The sequence below is a fragment of the Periophthalmus magnuspinnatus genome, chromosome 17 (genome assembly GCF_009829125.3).
Source record: "Periophthalmus magnuspinnatus isolate fPerMag1 chromosome 17, fPerMag1.2.pri, whole genome shotgun sequence".
Lineage (NCBI taxonomy): Eukaryota > Metazoa > Chordata > Actinopteri > Gobiiformes > Gobiidae > Periophthalmus > Periophthalmus magnuspinnatus.
This window is the reverse complement of record NC_047142.1, coordinates 6,483,622-6,499,144: the sequence shown is the minus strand read 5'-3', so window position 1 is coordinate 6,499,144 and position 15,523 is coordinate 6,483,622. Positions and strand designations below refer to the sequence as shown.

Here is a 15,523-nt window from a genome sequence, read left to right as displayed (position 1 = left end):
TAACTGATCCATTCATTGTTTCCATATTCTATATACACTATGTTCTTTTCCCAAGGTGTCAAAGTTGAATGAGATCAGGACAGATTGTATTATGTTCATTCACAATACAAAATGGTATGTTTGCTTGAGTCCAAATTCCAACTTTTCTTTTGTTTTTGTCATCGTCAGTTCTGCATCTTCCAACACTAATACCTTACAAAACCTTACTTGATCATTTTGCTGTTAACCATGTGCTACAATAATTTACCTCCAATTGTTCTTTAATATTTTGATATTTGATATTTTTCAGCTGAAGAGCCAGGAGAGTCTGCTAGAGAATGGTCTTCTGATTGCAGTGTCATGACCTCCTGTGGTGCAGCCAATCAGCGCTTTGCAACAAGGAAGCGTACCAGCCAATGCCTGCTTTAGACTTAAACCAGCCTCAACGCTATCACCTCTAAGCAAAAAAACAGCCATGACTTCCTCCCTGGTTTTAAGCTCCATCACCAGCCATTACTTCACAAAAAAAAACAGTAAAATAATTTCAGCCTCAAAAGAGCTTCTACCCTCCCTTTGTCCCTTACAGACAATACTCCCTCAGTAAAGTCTGCAAGCCTTACCTTGCTGAGTCAGCCATGATGTCTTTGAGTGATTCAGTGAGCAGTTTGCCTTGCCATGAGTGTGACAAAAGAAAGTGTTTGACATGTGTCTCGATGGTTTCAGAGACGTGCATCCTTTGCAAGGAGCTGGATAAAGTTGCTTCGAAAGTGTGTCTGGGTCTATGGATAAAATATGCATTTCTATGTTTTCTCATCCAAACTCAGATTTGTCTCTAGGAGCATCTATGTGAGAATGAGCCAGCCAACCTGAAGGGAATATATGTTTGTGCATGTTTACCAGTGGCTTGAGAAAGGAATCCTCACACCACAACAACAAAAACAATAGTGTGTGTTAATTATCACTCAAAGACAAGAAACTCTCAAAACTGGCCATCACAGAAAAGCAAGAGGCTTTTTATGAGGACATTTTTTTGCAAATTCAATGCAATGACATCACAATGTATTACTACACAGTGGAGGAATGTATGTCCATGATCACTGCTTATTGGTTATATACTTGAGAAAATGTAAGTATATGAGGAGAAATGTGAAAAATTTGAACCAAAAGTCAGATGTTAGGAGTAGCTAATAATCCAAGTGGGTCTCTGTATTAGCTTGTCTTGCACATAACAAAAATCATATTAAAAACATGTAGATTTAACTTCAAATGTTTGCTTAACATATTCCACTGGATCCACAAAAGGAGTATTCATATTGGCATGTGCAGTAATTATGTTTGAATTAATAATTATGCTGCACCACCATTGTTTAATTGTTTAACTGACTAGAATTTGCCTTTGATTAACTCTAGATTTATTATTAGATTAGTCCATTACTGTTAGACCATACAATACTTTTTTGAGTGCATTTTGTTTTTGAAAATCATGGCACAGGGGCTTGCCAGTAGTTGCCAAAGTTTGAGCTTTGAACTTCTTTCTGACTTGTCGTATCCATGTGAAAGCCTATGGATGACCAGAGACGGTAACTGTTAGACATGAGTCGTTAAAGGCTCCTTTTTGGACCAATGTTGTGAAGAGACATTTGGGACCCGATGCTTTGGGGTAAAGATTTGTGGTAAACTTTTGTTTTGCCAAATAACTTTTTATTGTGTTATTTCTCTTGGTTCAGACTTTAAGCATTCCTGTGGAAGTGGCAATGTAGATGGGTTCTCAGAAGACACAAACTTTGGCAGACTACTGGTGGGGTCACTGTCCTCATGTATTTAAGTGAAACCTGTTTTAGTTTTTTCTCCTGCCATTTATGCTGTAAATAAATATGTGTGTGTGAATGGAGTGTTTTACATTGAGACTACATTTGCCTTTTTGCAAATTTGTTATCATGGGTAGCTGTGCAATAGCTTAATTTGAAATTGAGCATAGTTTTATGACTTTGCTACATCTGTGTGATTTATAGGCAGTGTGTGGTACACTTTTGTTTAAGTGTAATAGGGCGTGTGATAAAATATCTTCATGTTACACTACACAGTATATTATCCACCCTATGAAAGCTCTGATTGATGTTGCTTTGCTTGCCTTTGAGCTTTTAGCAGGAGCTGCTTCACTTTGAGGTGAAATTGCCTTGAAATAGTGCTTGTAATTCTGAGAGCTGCCAAGTCAGGTTTTGTTTGCGCTCAAATTCTTGTCTGTTGCCAAGTATTTCAAAGACAGTGTTGGATTTTCTAAATACCAAAATATTGTTAAAACAAAGTAAACAAACAAATATGAGGAATTGAGCACTTTGTTAGAGCGTAAACAAACCCTTTTGATATTTATTAGGGATTTGTACTGCAGTATATGTATTATTGGTTATGAGTTGCGTTTGTATATACAGCTTCTATGTGATAGAGACTGACTTTGAGTTTTTGCATTATAAACTCGAATATGAGGCAGGATTTATCTCTTGCTTCCAATGAACGTGTGTTGTGATAACAACAATGTTGTTGAAATAAAGAAATATATAAAACTTTTAAATCTATACTTTGTTTTATTTGTAAAGAATTTATATTATTGCAGCAGAAAATGAACAAAAACTACTGAAGAAAACAATATGTCCACTTAACTTGCAAACAAGTAAAACCTTGTTCGGCATTTCGTACAGGTTTAGCAAAGCTTTTCAAACATTCATACCACTTGTAAAATTAGGTTATGGCACATGTCCACTCAGCTAAGTTATATCTAAACTCTTAAAAAAAGATGAAATGTATGCGCACTATTGACTGGACAATAATGTAATACCTTTAAAATACTTCAAAAACAAAACATAAGAAAAAGTTGCTTTGGATATAAATACAGCAGGAGTGAGCACAATAAATGTAACGTGAAAAAAATCCACGTTTAAGTCTATCTTTACAAATCTCTTCAAAGGCTATTGACCATGACACACAAAACATTAAACACACCACATTCACATGTGAATCAGCAAGTGCAAAAAACCAAGCATATTAGACACTTGACCACGTTATAAAACAATACACTCTAATACTGAAGAATAAATAAAAACACACCCAATCAAAAGTCCATCTATGCTTTAGTTTTCAACTATTGAGGTCAAAACATATGCATCAGACTCTTGCTACATGAATGATCAAGTGCTCCAGAGGAAAAGCATGAGACACTACCTGCTTTCCAAGTAAAAATGACCACTTGATGCTGAATGTTTACTATAAATATTTCAAAGAATTTGATGATTTGTCTCAGCAGGCACCAAGTTAAAACCAATTTGTTTGGCAGTTATCAATGCCTGCAGAAAAAGCACTTCACAACAACACAAATATATTTTTGAAGGGCAAAAAAAAACACGTGCAAGTAATTTCCGGACCCAGTAACAAACCAAGTGTACAGTGTTTTGTAAGAGTGTCCAGTCTGTCTACTGTATGTAGCATGACCCGTTAAAAAAAGACACATTATGGTTTTCCCTCCTTTAAATTTTTGCAACACCCTGCTACCAGTTTCTGAGCCCTTTTTGATGGCATGAGCAATCTTTTTAAAATGCCATTGCCACTTTCTACCATTGTAAACATGTTTTTTCTTTGCAGGATTGGTTAAATGAGAAAACTACAATAAACAGGTCAGAGAAATGGTGTTTGAGGTGATGGTGTTAAATTGGTTTGTAAAGCAAAGAGGTGACATATTTCTTCTTGTATCGGTGAGTGGCACTGAGCACCATCACTCCATCCTACAAGGACAGACAATAATATATTTCAACCGTGAAAAAAGGGGTCAGTTTGTGCCATTTTGTCAGACATTACCTTTATCGACAAAGCATATAGATGGTTTAACATGACGTGATTGGGTTCAGGCAACAAAGCAGGGTCACACTGTCAAGAAAAGGAACAGTTATTACAAGAAAACATCTTTCAATTTAGGGTTACAATGAGAATAATTCAAAACAATGAAGAATGCAGAAAAGAAACATACAGACACATTGGTATCCTTGTTTAATATAACTTGGAGGAGATGTGGCGGGAGTATAGGTGGTGCTTTAAAATGTTCCTCCGGTCTAAATATGTACTGGTCCTGCCCATAGGGTCCAGGAGGAGAGCTAGATAAATCTAAAAAAAAAAAAAAAAAAGATAATTGTCATAGTTCTGCCGTGTTTACTATTTTTATAGATATTTTAGATAAGACTATAAATCATTATAATATTTATATATACAAATGGCATGAAGAATTGACCTGAAGTGTCAGAGCACTCCAGAGAGTCCACCTGCAGAGCATCAAACACTTCAAAGTCAGACTTTTTGACCTGAATAAGATTGTTTATAGTTCCCATTTGGCTGGTCACAACAGGCTACAAGAAAAAAAGAGCAAATAACAACAGAAGTTGAGTATCTGTATATTTGTCACAAGGCCTTGTGGGATGTGATTTCTACAAAATATTTCTAGAAAATATAAAAAATAATACCTCTGATGGATCATGGACCCACTGGCCATCAACAAAGAATTTATACTGGTGCTCTCCTTCAGGTAAGTCAAGGATTGCTACAAAGTCATTATGGCTTCAAAAACAGATACAGTGTCAATGTTTCAGTTCAGGAGAAGCTAAAAAAAAAAAAAAAAAGTATTAAAAAATTCACCTTTTATTCAGAGGTATCTTTGTGCTCCAGTTGTTGAACGAACCAGCTATGTAAACCTCTTTCCCTCCCCCAGCCCAGCGGATGACAGTGGGCCGAGCCTGTGGCCCCGTCTTTACCAGGTCATCCAGATCTGGAGCAAACTCCTTCTCTTCTAGAGCCTAATGATAAAATACAGACTTAAATCAGTTGCCCTTGTAGAAGCATTCTTTTGCTTTTAGACTTCTTTTTACTTTGGTTTCAGGACCATGGGTGTTAAAGATGTTGGGGTCATCAGTACTGTCCACCATCTTGTTGCTGGGCTCTTGGTCTTTGTGGCCAGTGCTGTCTGCATGCTGGGCCTTGGCTCCGTGGCGATCTCCAGTCACTCTGTCACTTGTGTTGCCCATAGTGCCACTCTATTTATAGAACAGCTGAACAGAAAAGACATGCACAGACTATGGTTAAAAATTTAAGAAAATATCGAATCAGAACCATAACATTATATTAATTTGAATAACTGTAACATTAGTTATGAATTTTTACACAGGTACTATTCTGACAGATTATTTTATGTTCATACACAATGCATAAGATATGATAGAAAAGAAAAAGGATTTATTTAACATCACATTACACTTTAAGACAATTTCTTTGGAAACTTTTAGATAACCTTTTTAATAACTTTTAGATAACCTAAAAAGATTTCAACCACAAGAAGCTACAGTAATGATCATGAATGAAAATGAGCTCTATGGTATATTATCATTTTCCTGAAACAGTCTTGAATACAACTCCCACTTAGTTCATTTAAAATTCAAACATTTCAGGGACTACTACAGCACAGCTCACCACCTGGTCCTTCAGCAGCTCTCACCAAAGGCTCTTTTGACAGAGGAGTATTTTTAGCTTGTAATAACGTTGAGGAGTTAGCTTGTGCTACGACTGTTTACGGTTAGAACTTACAGCTAATGGACATTTACTGTTAACGAATAGAACATAGACGCATATCCTGCGCCAAATCTTACCAAATCCAGCTGTTTGTTTAGTGTTATTTGTTTATAGCCAAAGGTCAACCTCTTTCACGCCAACAACAGTTGAGCTCAGTGTCCACAGTACGGCAAGCCAGAAGGACAAACTGAGTGGCAGCGCTTTATTGCATAACGTGCACTATACAGAAGTATGGTCTCAAACTAATGCCATTACATCATATAAAATATAGAATATATAATAATTCATATAACATATAATATCAACAATAGAAATAAAACAACAACTTTTTTAGCACTTACAATAAAATAAACTTTATCCACCACATACAGTTTTATTTGATTAGTCACATCAGTCAACAAATGTATGAATCTGATTGAGTGAGTAATTAATGCCATTTAAATGAGCTACTTTCATCAGTCCGTCATCTATCCACTAGATGGGGATATTTCACAGTAAAAGGGCAAATGCCCAGCCAGCACCAAGTAGGATAATAAGCGTTGCATTTATCGTCATCAAGGCACAATCCAGTGTTTAAAAATGATTTACAAACAAAATAACAAAGTCACATGACACAATTCCAAGTGTGAAATCTTTTGTGAAATCTTTTCATGCACGCAGATCACAGTTATTTTCTGTCAATTCCATTTGTCAGAATTAATAAACCAAGAAGCGTTTTTAATACTGAAACACACAGACTATCATCATATCTAAGAAAATCTGAATACATGTTGCTATTCATGTGCAATTACAGTCAGGCATGTCCTGAAATGTTTAGACCACAGTATGAGAAAAATATATCAGTCAGACTACTGAACGTTCACATGCAGTCCACACAGTGCATAAAATGTTGCTTTGGAATAGCATATTTAATAGTCAACAAAGTACTATCAAACTTTTATCAATGAAATTTAAATCTTCAGTAGTAATAAATCATGCACATTATCCACTTTTTGTATAAATAAGACTCATGCAATAAATTCCTGCAGCTTTCTTCAATTTAGTCAATAAAGTTAACTTTCTGACTGACACAGAAAAATATATATATTTATTTCATTTGGAGATGCCCAAGCCAGTCTTCATATACTCATAAACTACATAACTTATACTAACAGCAGGTATAACTTTCATAAAGTTTGGTAAAATCCCACGGTAGAGTCCAAAAAAAACCATCTTTGGCGACAATTTTCTTCAAAAGTATATTCATTGATGGCTGGTCCGACGCATCTAAAGACGCTGCAAAGAAAAAGTAAAAAAAGCACAAATTTAATCAACTTCAGTGCCCACTTTTCAATAAGTTGTATTATATTTACACAGATCAAGTGTTAGCACACTAAACAAACACTAAATGTCACTTCAATGCAAAGGTCATGTATTTAGGTTTATAAAGTCAAAGTCCTCAGATCAGAAATTGTTATTCATTATCCTATTCAATAATTTTAAGTAAAAACATTGTTTTGTTGTTTTTGTTTTTTTAAGTTAAAATTATTTTACCTTGTGCCTGCATCCGTGTACGCACAAGTGCTAATGGATAGCTAGCCAACTGACCACATGTACTTGAGATAGTGCCACAACCCAACAACACCAGAACACCAGGGTTAGCTGAGTCTTTGTGGTAAGACAACCAAGTATTCTTTAAACTCTGAGGGATACAAGATATAAGATTAGGCTCTAAAGCAGAACTAGAATTGTGTAAAAAAAACAAAAAAAACATAGTGAATACTCTAAATACCTCATAAACAGCCAGGTCGATTCCAGCGTACGGGATGATCCCCAGAAGGTTGGGAATATAGCCTTTGTAAAAAGCCTTAATTCCCTCATTTTTCAGTATCTTTTTGGCACAATCTACGATTCCTGAGTACTGTCCTGTTTTTCTTAATGTCAGTCGAGTTTTTAGTACCTTGTGTACATGACAGACAAATAAAACAACAAATATTAAAACACTGAAAATTCCCTTGCAGAGAAGTAAAGTTTGTCTAAAAGCAGGTGTGTTAACTTGCCTCCATGGGGTAGATGGCAGTCTGTGCTGTAGCTCCAGCCAGTGAGCCAGCCATGAACCTACAGTGTGTCTCTATTTTTTGACCCTCGGTTGTCAACAATTTTTTATACTGCAAAGAGAAATAAAACTCTTTGTCTAAAATTGTATTCAATGAGTTAAAGATAACGCGGAATATATGAATAATATGAAAATATTCTCTTACCTGTTCATACGTCATGAATTTGATTGCCGTCTCAGGTGCGATCTTTAAAACATTGATTCCATTGCCTCTCCACAATGACATTAAACCTCCTTCCGTAATCATCTGCCTTAAGCCACCAACCAAGTCAATTTTGTTGGATTTGGTGGCATGAACCTACATTTTAAAGAATTAACCAATTACATACGTAAAGTACAAGTTATAAATGCAATAACTTACCTGCATGAAGACTTTTATTCTGTCTAGAGGGGCTGTACCAGTTCGAGAGACAGCTCCTGCAATGGAACCTGCCACCAGCTGCTTCCACCAGCCACCCGAGCTCTTCTCCTCCTCTGTGAACTCATCTGGGATAGCAAGACTTTCTCCAAGGTCCAAAACCTAAAGCCAATTCAACATATATGTTTTGTATTATATGTAACTTTAATGTGTGTATGTGTGTGTGTGTGTGTGCGCGCGCGTGTGCGTAATAAATTTCATACAGTAGTTTCAATGTAATATGTTGTGGAAAGTTGCTGTAAATTTCACATGACAAAAGACGCCATGACAGATGTTACTCAAAACATTTAATCAGCGTATTGTAGCAATTGTTTTCAGGGAGAGTCTTGTGATCTAATTAATTTAAGCGCAGAAAAATTTGTGTATGCAAAAAAAGGACAACCAGGCAAATCACCAAAGCTGAACACAAGACAGCTCTACCTCACTCACTTTGTTCTGCTGTTAGCATTAGTATGTGATGAGCAGTGAGCAGCTTACATACAGTGGAGTGTTTCCAGTAGCGAATGATATCTTCCAGGTTGTGGGCAGGACAAAACAGGAAGTGTTCCCTCCACTCATTCCAGTCCACCATCACGGTGCCATCAATGTCCATACTAAACAAACAAAATAGATAATTACTTCATTTAGCACGCCAATAATATTAAAGCAAGCCATTTTAATGTTTCAACCTTTGAAGGATTTTCACAGCATCATCTTTACTGACATGAACGCCCAACTCTGCCAGGGACAGTTGGATCTCTGAAGCATCAATGCGCCCTGGCACAGCATAAACAGAGGTGGTTTAAGGAAACATTCTGAGAATTATTATTCTGAACTGGTGCAGTGAATGTAAAACCATACCGTCATTGTTTTTGTCCAAACTCTTGAACGTGAGCAACAGCTTCTTCTCATGCTCTTTGAGATATTTAGAGAACTCACTGAAGTCAAGACTCCCATCTTTGTTTTTGTCACCTGATGAGACGATTTTCTGCAGAGAAGGGAAACATCCGGTTCAAATATGTAAGTAAGCTTAAGCTCCAGCATATTTTCATACTAGCCCATGGCATGAGACACCGAAGACACCCCTCCCTCTACCTGCGCTGCTCCGTGGCGGAAAATGCCCATCGCTTTGAGTCCTGCGCGTAATTCGGCGACATCCACTTTGCCATCTTTATTAGTGTCAAGTCTCTCAAACAGATCCTGGTATGACCTCTCACTGTCGGCATCCAGGCAGCGGGCAGTCGGAAGTAAAAACGTCCGAAACATGATCCAGCTTTGTAATACAAGCGTCAAACGAGCTCACATAAATCACAAATGTTACGAGATTAGCCACACATCATGAAAAGTCCCCGCGAACCATGATGTCAGTCGACGTTTCATGTGGGTTTCATGCAAAAACGCGTATATTCGACTTGTTTGACGCGTCCCGTGCACAGGCGTGATCCGAGGAGCAGGACCGCAGTGACGGTGGGCGGGGCTACGCTGTACGTGTGCGTGGCCTGTACTTTTTGTTTGCAATTTATGCAATTTGTAGTCATAATGCTATTCAGAAAGCACATATTGTTCATCTGTCTTTGTACAAAACATGTATTATTCGTAATGTTAGATGTTATTATGATTAGCCTCAGTAGCGTATATTGTACTGTGTGTATGACGTTTTCAGAGCAGTGGCGTATGGTGCTGCCCGGGGGCCCCAGTGCACACTTTTACAATGGGCCCTAAGAAAATTCAGACCTGTGGTCATCTCCCGCTGCTTGTCTGCTTCTTATTTAAAAATCACAAACTGCGGAGTTTACACGTGTTTTAGGTCGTCAGCAAAGTGGGATAGCTCCTCTGTAATATTAAACACAGATAACAAGTGTTGTTGTAGTGTTTTTAAGTCACCGCCGCTGGACTCCAGCTCTGCACCACTGTAAGCACCGGAGGAAAGAGGAACAGGATGAGGGCTGTCAGACAGCACACACAGCACTGACACATGTGCAGCAGGAGAGCTACCAGAGAGCACTGACACATGTGCAGCAACTGAGGCATGTGCAGCAACTGACACATGTGCAGCAACTGAGGCATGTGCAGCAACTGAGGCATGTGCAGCAACTGAGGCATGTGCAGCAACTGACACATGTGCAGCAACTGAGGCATGTGCAGCAACTGACGCATGTGCAGCAACTGACGCATGTGCAGCAACTGACGCATGTGCAGCAACTGAGGCATGTGCAGCAACTGACGCATGTGGAGCAACTGACGCATGTGGAGCAACTGACGCATGTGCAGCAACTGAGGCATGTGCAGCAACTGACGCATGTGCAGCAACTGACGCATGTGGAGCAACTGACGCATGTGGAGCAACTGACGCATGTGCAGCAACTGAGGCATGTGCAGCAACTGACGCATGTGGAGCAACTGACGCATGTGCAGCAACTGAGGCATGTGCAGCAACTGACGCATGTGCAGCAACTGACGCATGTGCAGCAGCTGACACATGTGCAGCAGCAGTCGCACTCACACACAGTGACTGTATATATTTATATACTATACAGTCTATGGCGAGTCCGCTGAGACAGAGGAGAGATGAACATCTATAATCACTTCAGCCACGTGTCGGAGTTGTTATTTTTTAAATGTACAACACAGAGGGGAAGACATTATTCAGGAGGCATTGGGTCATTGTCTATTGGCTAACAAGTGTGTGTATATATATATATATATATATATATATATATATATATATATATATATATATATATATATATATATATATATATATATATATATATATATATATATATATATATATATATATATATATATATATTTATTTATTTATTTATTTATTTATTTATTTATTTATTGAATAATAGACCTACGTTTTGAATTGATTCATGCAAATCTCTATCTTTAATGGCTCAAACAGGCTCGGAGCCCTACAAGCCACTGCATCAGAGAAAATCTCCTCATCAAAGAAGCTTCAGCAGGCCACAATGATCAGAAACAAAAGGCATCTGGTTTCTAATGAAATGCCACAAATGACCACTAGAGAGAGACATTTCATCATTGCTCAGCTGCAGCGGTTCATCCTGTCCATGGGACAGGACCAGAGAGTCCATGTACAGGCCGCAGGGAGCAGGAATACACCGAAAAAGAAATCCTTGGACTTCACATATTTATTTACTATTATCAAAAGAGAGGCATGTGTTTAATTGCATGTATCAAATCACTGTTTCCACATGGTACCGTTACAGTACAGCAGTGAGCGACTGGGCGGGTAAAAGAGTTTGAAGTTAAACAACTTCGCCACAGCTGAGGGCAGAGCGCGAGCTGAGGGGAGAGCGCGAGGAACTATGTCTTTTATTCTCCTAAAGAAGAAGAGATTTAAATTTAAAGTTGACTTTGATCTGGAAGAATTATCGTCTGTGCCTTTTGTAAATGGCGTCATATTTTGTAAAGTTAGGCTGCTGGACGGAGGCTTTTCCGAAGAGTCTTCTCGGTACGTTTTTTATTTCTAGTGTGTGTCTGACATGCGACACGGGCCTATTTGATCCATTTAGATGATTTATAATCTGCCCTGACCTCATTATTTGGCAGACTAGTGGTAGCATAGTGAATGTTAGCCATATGTTTGGTTATGCTAGCCTAAATCTGATTTTAGTTTACATTTTATTAAACCAACCGATTTGATTTTTTCTTTTACTATAAACCAGACAAGGGCGATCTTTTGCAAATATGTATTGCTATTGCTTGGTTAAAACACGTCTTTTAACTAAGCAATAGCAAGGTTTGAGTGACAAGGGACCTAACGAATCAAAATAATGTCTGTGTTTCATATGTCTGAATACAAGCATTTACATTGTTAATAAGTACCTTGGAGCTTATAATTAACGTTAACACTTTGGTGATCCACTTGGAAAAAGGTCGTTGGGAAAACACGTGCGTGCCAAACTCAGGTGCCATGGCAACGGCGTGTGTGCGTAAACACGTCAACCGCAACTTATGATCCTCCTCCTCCACTTGTCATATTGTTAGTCACTGAGTTTATGCTGTAGTGCTTTAATATATCCGAGATCACACATTCACACGTTTTGGGATCAACGTTAATTTAAGATTTCTCAACAGGGAGATGGTCCAAGCAAACTGTGTCCGCTGGAGCACGAGGTTCTCCTTTGTCTGTAAAATGAGTGCCAATACAGTAACAGGTGTACTGGACCCTTGTTTTTGTCGGGTATCTGTGCGCAAGGTACAAACATTTTATAATCTTAAAATAGACAAACCCTGTCCACAAATGGTGAAAATGAAAGGTGACATTTTTTAAACAGTCGGGGGAAAAAAATGTGATAAAAGAATGTTTGTATTTTTATAGGAAGTGAAAGGGGGGAAAAGTTTCACAAAGGTAAATTCATAACATTTGTAGCCTTGTTCATAGTTAATTTGTTTATTTATTTACACATTTTATTTTACATTACCCACACACAATTTATCTTTCAATACCTTACTTTACTTTACTCTATTGTTTTGTTGTTGTTTTTTTCATTTTGATTCCCAGCCTCTCTTAATGTTTGATAAGTTGTTAAAGAATAACTCCTGTTGCGGAAGTTTCAAAATCTTATGTGTAACTCAGAACATTCATTTGATTTATGACTTGATTTATGATATGATATTCATATTTGTTTAACATCTGATCTTTGTTTAATTATTTTGTATTTTATTTACAGCTTGGTTTTGCTGATTTGAACTTGTCTGAGTTTGCTGGCTCTGGTAGTTGTATACGACGATGTCTTCTTGAAGGTTATGATACAAAGCATACGAGACAGGACAATTCAATAATAAAGGTACTGCATTTTTAAAGAAAAACAAAATATGACACTATGCTCTCATGTATTGGTTGGTGGATATATTAGTCAGATAATTTCACACTTAGCTATATTCATTGGCTAATGCCCTTAAACCTTCAGCATAAGTCAATATTTTGTTTGGACCTAAAGGAAATACAATCTTATCTGTACACTTGAGTGCGCAGAGGACACTGCACAAAAACACTGCTGTGCATTGGCTATTTTCTAAAGCCAAATATGAGAGAAAAAATATGAGGTTTCGGGCTGGTCATTATTATGTTGAAAGGTAAAGGAACAGGTATGAAATGAAGTAATCATTAATCATTAAATAATCATTGGTTATTGGGACGTCTACTCAAAAATGTGGGGAATCCGGTGAAATATGTTCAGGACCCAATTTAAGAAGTAGGAAACATAGGCCTATTCCCTGTTGTTCCTCTTAAGCACAGGGCTATGGATGTCTAAAAGTATTATTTTTATAATGATTCCTCCATAGATTACTTCACTGTACATTAAGTGTATAGTTTAATATCAATATTAGCCCTTTTATTTGACCTCAAAATACTGGCAAAGCTTATCAACCATAGACTGACCTACCTAGCCTACAAAAATTGGTAACTTCTACCCCATATCAGGCGATCTCTCGGCCAAACTAGATTGCATTCATAACCATTTAGTCCAATTTATTTGCCATTAATAGAAACAAAACATGTGTATATATATATATATATATATATATATATATATATATATATATATATATATATATATATATATATATATATATATATATATATATATATATATATTATGCCCAAACACTAAAATGCAATTTGTTCTCTCATTGCAGGTTGTAATCACTACACAGCTCATATCTGGAGATCCTTGTTTTAAAGCGTAAGAGCCTGAAACCATCATTAAAATATACATTTATTTATTGCATATGAATGTAACAACAAATAATGGGTTCCACTAGAGCTAAATAAATATTTAATTGCAATTTACATTATATTTGTATGAACTAGTTTAAATATGCAATGGAAGACTAACGCTAAGAGAACAGTGAAATATTAACTGCTAAGCTAGCACAAGGAATCATATTTCTGTAAGTTTATATGTAAATAAGGCCATTGTTGGCATTTTCATGTTTTCTATAGTGCTCCATCTACAGCTATGACACTGGGAATTCCACAGACTGAAGCAGTGTGCCTACTTGAGGACAGAAAGGCTGGAGACCAGCAAACATCACAATTTTCAAAAGGTAAACATAAAATAGAAAACTTTTTTTTAAATTTGATGATAATTAACAGTTTGTCAAACTTTAGGAATTCCTGTGAAATCTGTTTCTGTCCCAGAAGGACTTCTAGTTTATGGTCATTCCAGAACCCCAAGCCATGCAAGTCAACATTCAAAAATTTCAGGTATATGATAAAAAGACACCTTGGCTGGATAGTAAACTCTACTTTAGTATGTTTAGTAGCTACTTACTCAATTTACCATTTTCATACAGGCTGCAGTTCAAATCATTCAAGTTTAGTAGGACTTACTCACCAGAGAAACCCCTCTGGTGATTCAGTCTCTACAGGCATTGGGATACATGAAATCAGTGAGCAGCATTTTTATAGAGGTGACCAGGAGAAACCTCCTCGTCCTGTTGTTACCAGCTTTAAAGATCATGATCATCTTTCAACTCCCAAAAAACTTTCAAGGTAACAATCAATTTGCTCATGTAACTGAATAGAATGTCTGCCAGTAGGCTGATATCATTTCCCTTTAGGCAACCTTTAAAACAAAACTCAGTGGAGAACCAGTTGAAGCGAGTTGACGCCACAAGAGTGAATGCAGATGACGTAATCGAGAAAATCTTGCAGAGCCAGGATTTTAGTCATGGCTTGTTGGACTCCAGTACAGAAGGTGTGTAAAGTGGATGTATTGCTTTGCTCTGTGAAGTGAAGGAGTATACCTAACAATAGACTATTACTGACACATTTCATTTATTTGTGGTCATCCACTTGACATTTACATTGTTTCTGTAGAAGAAGGTTTAAGTCTGTTTGTTGGACCTGGTGGCAGCACAGCCTTGGGAAGCCAATACACAAGGTGGGTACATTAATGTATACTTATTTACCAGTGTCATATTATCAGAATCAGAATCAGACTACAGCTATGTGAGTCATTGCATACTTTCATTGTTTCAGGGTTGGAGTTGGGACCTTTGAACAGGTTGTGATCCAGCACTAGAGAGTACCCTTGGCACCACATGGAACAAGCCTCACTTATAGAGATTTGAGCTCTTATTTTGGAACCACGAGAGCCCTCTGGTGTGCAATTTGAGGTGTTGCAGTAATAATTTAGTACTGTTTTAACTTTTGGTATGTTATTAAAACGATTACCGTATTCTGTGCAAATCATACACATTCAAAGTAGTGAAGGCTCAACTGGCATGTAATGTAAAACATTAATCCAATCAATAGTCTTACTGGCTACTTCTGGATTCAGATCATAGACTGTATGTGATACAGATGGAATTCTGGCAATAAAGTTATTTTTGTTTTATTTATTATTTTTGTGTGGGGTTTTAGGGTTTTTTGTATGTTTTTGCTTTTTTTTTTTTTTTTTTATTTT

General features: G+C 37.2%; 4 protein-coding genes across 6 annotated transcripts in view; 2 read left to right on the top strand and 2 right to left on the bottom strand.

Annotated features, from left to right (window-relative positions):
• Positions 1-2,541, top strand: part of wu:fj49a02 (myomegalin) — a 34,422-nt gene extending 31,881 nt beyond the window's left edge. For all 3 annotated transcript variants that reach the window (XM_055228685.1, XM_055228687.1, XM_055228686.1), the window contains one exon: positions 290-2,541. In XM_055228685.1, the coding sequence (XP_055084660.1) occupies positions 290-408 (119 nt within the window). In that variant the 3' untranslated portion in view covers positions 409-2,541. The remainder of the gene's footprint in view (positions 1-289) is intronic.
• prkab2 (protein kinase, AMP-activated, beta 2 non-catalytic subunit) lies at positions 2,542-5,751 on the bottom strand. Its single transcript, XM_033982451.2, has 8 exons — positions 5,658-5,751; positions 4,884-5,063; positions 4,654-4,811; positions 4,482-4,575; positions 4,253-4,367; positions 3,995-4,128; positions 3,826-3,894; positions 2,542-3,752 (listed from the first exon to the last, which is right to left on the bottom strand). Exons 2-8 carry the CDS (start codon positions 5,037-5,039, stop codon positions 3,675-3,677), a joined length of 804 nt encoding a protein of 267 aa, XP_033838342.1. The 5' UTR covers positions 5,040-5,063; positions 5,658-5,751; the 3' UTR covers positions 2,542-3,674.
• Positions 5,752-6,444: 693 nt separating this feature from the next.
• Positions 6,445-9,514, bottom strand: LOC117385178 (calcium-binding mitochondrial carrier protein SCaMC-1-like). The gene is given in 11 exon segments (XM_055228688.1): positions 6,445-6,786; positions 6,788-6,855; positions 7,114-7,261; positions 7,352-7,519; positions 7,620-7,727; positions 7,821-7,973; positions 8,037-8,195; positions 8,575-8,686; positions 8,762-8,849; positions 8,934-9,060; positions 9,168-9,514. Coding segments are annotated over 11 exon segments (1,416 nt in total). The 5' UTR covers positions 9,339-9,514; the 3' UTR covers positions 6,445-6,672.
• Positions 9,515-11,214: 1,700 nt separating this feature from the next.
• Positions 11,215-15,454, top strand: LOC117385180 (EEIG family member 2-like). Its single transcript, XM_033982450.2, has 11 exons — positions 11,215-11,556; positions 12,183-12,303; positions 12,427-12,456; positions 12,779-12,895; positions 13,749-13,795; positions 14,056-14,159; positions 14,224-14,319; positions 14,409-14,607; positions 14,676-14,812; positions 14,935-14,998; positions 15,097-15,454. The coding sequence occupies exons 1-11, from the start codon at positions 11,411-11,413 to the stop codon at positions 15,137-15,139; spliced, it is 1,104 nt and encodes a 367-aa protein (XP_033838341.1). The 5' UTR covers positions 11,215-11,410; the 3' UTR covers positions 15,140-15,454.
• Positions 15,455-15,523: the final 69 nt, after the last annotated feature.

What these genes read in the sequence shown, in the direction of transcription:
- LOC117385180 (XM_033982450.2), top strand. Translation starts at nt 11,411, where the DNA reads ATGTCTTTTATTCTCCTAAAGAAGAAGAGATTTAAATTTAAAGTTGAC. An exon ending in GGGGGAAAAGTTTCACAAAG is followed by an intron (nt 12,457 to 12,778) that starts GTAAATTCATAA and finishes TTTTATTTACAG; the next exon opens with CTTGGTTTTGCTGATTTGAA. An exon ending in AACATCACAATTTTCAAAAG is followed by an intron (nt 14,160 to 14,223) that starts GTAAACATAAAA and finishes GTCAAACTTTAG; the next exon opens with GAATTCCTGTGAAATCTGTT.
- prkab2 (XM_033982451.2), bottom strand. Translation starts at nt 5,039, where the DNA reads ATGGGCAACACAAGTGACAGAGTGACTGGAGATCGCCACGGAGCCAAG. An exon ending in CCCATGGTCCTGAAACCAAA is followed by an intron (nt 4,812 to 4,883) that starts GTAAAAAGAAGT and finishes TTTTATCATTAG; the next exon opens with GCTCTAGAAGAGAAGGAGTT. An exon ending in AAGATACCTCTGAATAAAAG is followed by an intron (nt 4,576 to 4,653) that starts GTGAATTTTTTA and finishes CTGTTTTTGAAG; the next exon opens with CCATAATGACTTTGTAGCAA.